The 4,156-nt window shown below is 46.0% G+C and overlaps 1 protein-coding gene across 1 annotated transcript in view; it reads right to left on the bottom strand.

Moving 5' to 3' along the window:
* Positions 1-1,069: 1,069 nt before the first annotated feature.
* CENPM (centromere protein M) overlaps positions 1,070-4,156 on the bottom strand; it is a gene marked incomplete at its 5' end in the record, with an annotated part of 3,598 nt that continues 511 nt past the window's right edge. The window contains 3 exons of the mRNA XM_009696493.1: positions 1,070-1,338; positions 2,083-2,174; positions 3,235-3,314. Of these exons, the coding sequence (XP_009694795.1) occupies positions 1,213-1,338; positions 2,083-2,174; positions 3,235-3,314 (298 nt within the window). The remainder of the gene's footprint in view (positions 1,339-2,082; positions 2,175-3,234; positions 3,315-4,156) is intronic.

The raw sequence follows: 4,156 nt of genomic DNA, 5'->3' as shown, positions 1-4,156 counted from the left end.
CTTAATGCATTCTCCCTAGGCTTCATTTCTACCTGGCATGCAATTCTGGGTAGGAAACATCCCAGCGCTTCAAGAAACACCGTGTTCTGGAAGGTGGCGCAACTGGGTAGACAGGAAGGACTGAATTTGGAAAGCTTTTGCCACCACCACGTGGCTAAAACCACGAGTGCAGCCCACCAGCTAACAACTGCAAGTTCACACCACCAGCAAGGACCAGCCTCGCTGCCAGGGCAAAGTGGGACAAACGTTCACAGGTTTTAGAGCCCGTGGCACGTACCTCAACACAGAGCATACACTAATTATTAAATATTAAACATTTTATTAACTTAGAACTCCAAAACACACTACTGATTTGCAGTAAGAATAAGGCATGAATTACTGCTGGTAAGAACCTGTGAGTTAAGGGATTGTACACAGCGTACGCCTTATTTGCCAGAGACAACATGTGTTTTCTGTACATTGCTTGTAGTCCAGGCTGCTGCGTTTCATCTCTGGTCAGCCCCAGAGGCTAGGGTTATCCTGGGCTTCACACATGCAGCCTTTTTCTTTAAAGATCTAAAAGAAAGCTAAAGTGCTAGATTACCTTCTTTAGTCCCTTCCTCCCCAATTAGGTATCGGGCATGGAAACACTGAGCCCTTCCCTGGGTAGATACTCACACAGCTGGGTCATTAACTGCCAAGTGCAGTCAATCGAGAAGCTGCAGGACAGCCTTCCTTCCCCATCATTCTCGTGGTGGGGAGACAAAACCTGGCAGCGAGGTTTCACATTAGCCCAGGGGGCTGTATTTCAACTGAAAGGAAGGAGGAGCCCACTGCCTCTTCTCTAGGACTTTGGGGACACCCAAACAAAGATATTCAACTGTGACATGCGGCATTTGGGACAGCGGCCTGTTCTTCCGATATGCTCTCAGTAAAACACGTAGCTCCTGGCCACTGGCAAACTGGGCGAAACTCAAAACTTGATCACGAAATGGGATTCAGATGTAATAATGGCTAGGAATCTCCAATGCAAACTGCCCTCCCCTCAGCACCCCTACATTATCCACGGAACAGGAATCAAGCTCTTCTGGAGAGACTAGCAACTAGGAACAGTTCTGGATGAGTGGTCATGACAAGTCAGGCAAAAAAGCTTCCCAATGTGATTCCAACTGCAGCAGCTTGAATGCCTGAAGTGAAAAAACCTGATGAATGTGGCTGAATTCTCACGAGAAGCTAGTCATCAGCAGAGTTCCTCATCAGTAAGCCAAAGGACAAGGCAGAAACTCCTGGTACGTGACCAGCACAGATCCGTAACATCCGGAGAAGTCGCTGAGCAGTGGCAACTCGTGTCCCTTCCAACTGGAAACAAAACCAGAAATTATTCAATCAGGAGAAGAGAAAAGCAGTGCTAAGCTGTGATAAAAGAACTGGAGCAGGCATTAAGTACAGTTCGGAGTGGCCAGCTACAGAAAACCCCAAACAGGCCCCTTTCTTCCCCTAATGTTAAGGAAGGTACAGTGTTGTCAGCTGAAAACCCCGAAGGGCTTGCCAAAGGCACAGATATTACCTGCTGGTAGGGGGGGCAGTCTCTGAGGGTGGAATGACGAGTACGCAGAAAAGTGAAGTGTGCTACCGCTGAATGCCACACTCTCCCTCCAGCTTTTCAAACCAAGCAGGTAATTGGCAAGAGAGGTGTATCAGCAGGCAAAACAGTCTGTGAAGCCACAAAGCCCAGCTAACAGGAAGCATTATGTGGGCAAGAGAGAGTCACGTGGCAAATAACAGCTGAGGGGCTCCCAGGAAGAGAAAATGCCTCCAGGAAAAAGCGTACCAAGGCTTTGCGTATCAGAGAAGTCTTTGTTAATTTAGACTTGGCTTCCTGAGGGTTTGAAGTAGCACAGGAAGGAGCAGGTAATCTAGAAGACTCATTTCAAGGACAGACTCCTGTACCTCTACTGTTCTTGTAGGAAGAATCTGGTCTCTGACACTTAATGCAAGACAGTAGCATACGTACGTATATTTATTGCTAACTTAATGATGCTCCTAAGGATCAGAGAGCAGTGGAATTCACAAATCCCTTCAGACACCAAAAAAGCACCTTACCTCCAGCTCACAGAACAGCACAGGACTGCAGTAGACTTCCCCCAGTTTCCAGATGGCGTTCATCTCCACGCTGCAGTCCTTCACCCGGCCAACTACAGAAAAAGTTTTCCCACATTACAAGCCCCATAATCAACATTCAGTGAAGAAATTACCGGGAAATTCCACATCCACGAAATGATCCAGAGCTAATTTTGAGAGCACGGTAGAAGGTAAGGCAACAGCGAGCAGTATAAACAGAATGGTACAAGATTCACAACCGAATTAGCACAGAAGTCTTTCATACCTGAATAGTATTGCTGCAGTATCGAGAACTGTAACATTAACATTTCGGATGAGGGATCAGTACACTATCAGCATGGGCAGAATCTTCCACTCGCTAATCAGAAGCCCTCCTGCCTCATGTGGTATCACAGGGTGGTCATGTCTCCAAGGAATTCACTCCGTCAGGAGAGCCATAGCACAAGACAAATGCTAAGACTCCTTCTCACCCCAGAATTAGGCCTCCTGACCCCCCAGTCCCAGGGACACAGCACCTCTGCTCCAACACTGAGCAGTACGGTCTGGCCCCTCCAGTTCCTCAGAACTTAACTAGGGAGGGTACGCAGGGAAGCACCCTCTCTGCTCACGGTGGGGCGGAGAGAGAGAATGAGAGAGAGATTCGAGGCACAATAGGGCCAGACAGTACACAGCAGGGATACCAGTCTTGTATTAAAACTATACTTAATAGTTTAGTAGCTCATCCATTTAGATTCATTTTATTACCACAGTATCATATGCTCCTCACTGCTCATTAAGATTATCATTAAGACAGATCTGCAAGAGTAGACAAAACAGACTTCTGGAGTGACACAGGAAAAAAACTAAAAATCAATAACACAAATCATCTTCAGGGATTAGGGACAGAAGAGAGGTCTGACGGGCAAAAACAAAAAGGAGAGCGCAAGCGAGCATGAGAGAAGAGAACAGTGTTTTATCTAAGAAAACAATTACCAAAAAAAGGTAGTGGAGTTCAGATATAATCTAAACAAAGCTTTCAACAAAGTCACTTGTTTCCTTTGTTTTGTTTCAAGTTAAGTCACTGCCCTGTTTTAAGGAAAGCAACAGTGAGTTGCGCTGCTCAGAGAGGAAGAAGAGGGCAGATGCTATACGTACCCCCAGTGACAAGAAAGCACACTTTCCCCAGGAAGAAGCTGGCATCCACATAAGCTAGGGAAGCTTCAATGTTCTTCAAGCTGTCAGAAAAAACACAGACAATCCAGTTGGACAGGGAGGTAAAACCAGTGCAGCATAAGGACAAAGGGAATAACTTTCAGAAGCACGATTAGAAAACCAATGATGTTAACATCTGCTGATCTGTGAGCCGGCAGAGTTATGCTCAATGCTAAAAGCATGGCACCCGAGACCTCTTTAATACTCACAGCTGTTTAATAATCCATAATATATCCTTTCTACCCAAGACTCAACAGTCAGACTTAGTTTGGACCGTGTCCTCCATGATTTGCAGGCACTAAGCATCCAAATTCATTAACATCCAACAAAACTTCAGCACTACTTCAGCTCTTTCAGGAGAGCCAGCCCACACATTTCTGCAGCACCATCTGGGCTGTAAGTATGCGGCTGGGCCTGTCATTTTTGGTAAATGAGAGCCCAGGATCATCAGTTACAAGCTAAGGAAGTAATAAAATGCTGACTTTTGTGCCTTAGCAAGTCTTTTACTTATGGCCTGGGGACACAAATATCATTTCTACAAAGATGAGCACAAGATGGGAGAAAAGAGATCAGTCCCTGCAAAACCTTTCTCTTCTGCCTGGAGACATCCACAGTGCTGCTCCCATTTGACAAGCAGCATCAGTGAACTGGGGACGCAGACCCAGCAACTGGCTGGTTATTAGGTAGCACTGCCCACCGCACATCAGTTGTCTGTATAGTATAGAACTTAACAGCACCACCATCATTTCCATCTAATTTTACAAAAACATCTTTTCAAAGCTCAGTTCATATCATCCCACATCCGGATGCAGGAATAAATTCTGCCTTTTCTGCTACGGCAGCTTAGTGCACAACAGGCATGTTA

The sequence above is a fragment of the Cariama cristata genome, unplaced genomic scaffold (genome assembly GCF_000690535.1).
Source record: "Cariama cristata isolate BGI_N322 unplaced genomic scaffold, ASM69053v1 scaffold15643, whole genome shotgun sequence".
In the NCBI taxonomy this organism is placed as follows: domain Eukaryota; kingdom Metazoa; phylum Chordata; class Aves; order Cariamiformes; family Cariamidae; genus Cariama; species Cariama cristata.
This window is presented reverse-complemented; position numbering and strand designations above follow the sequence as displayed.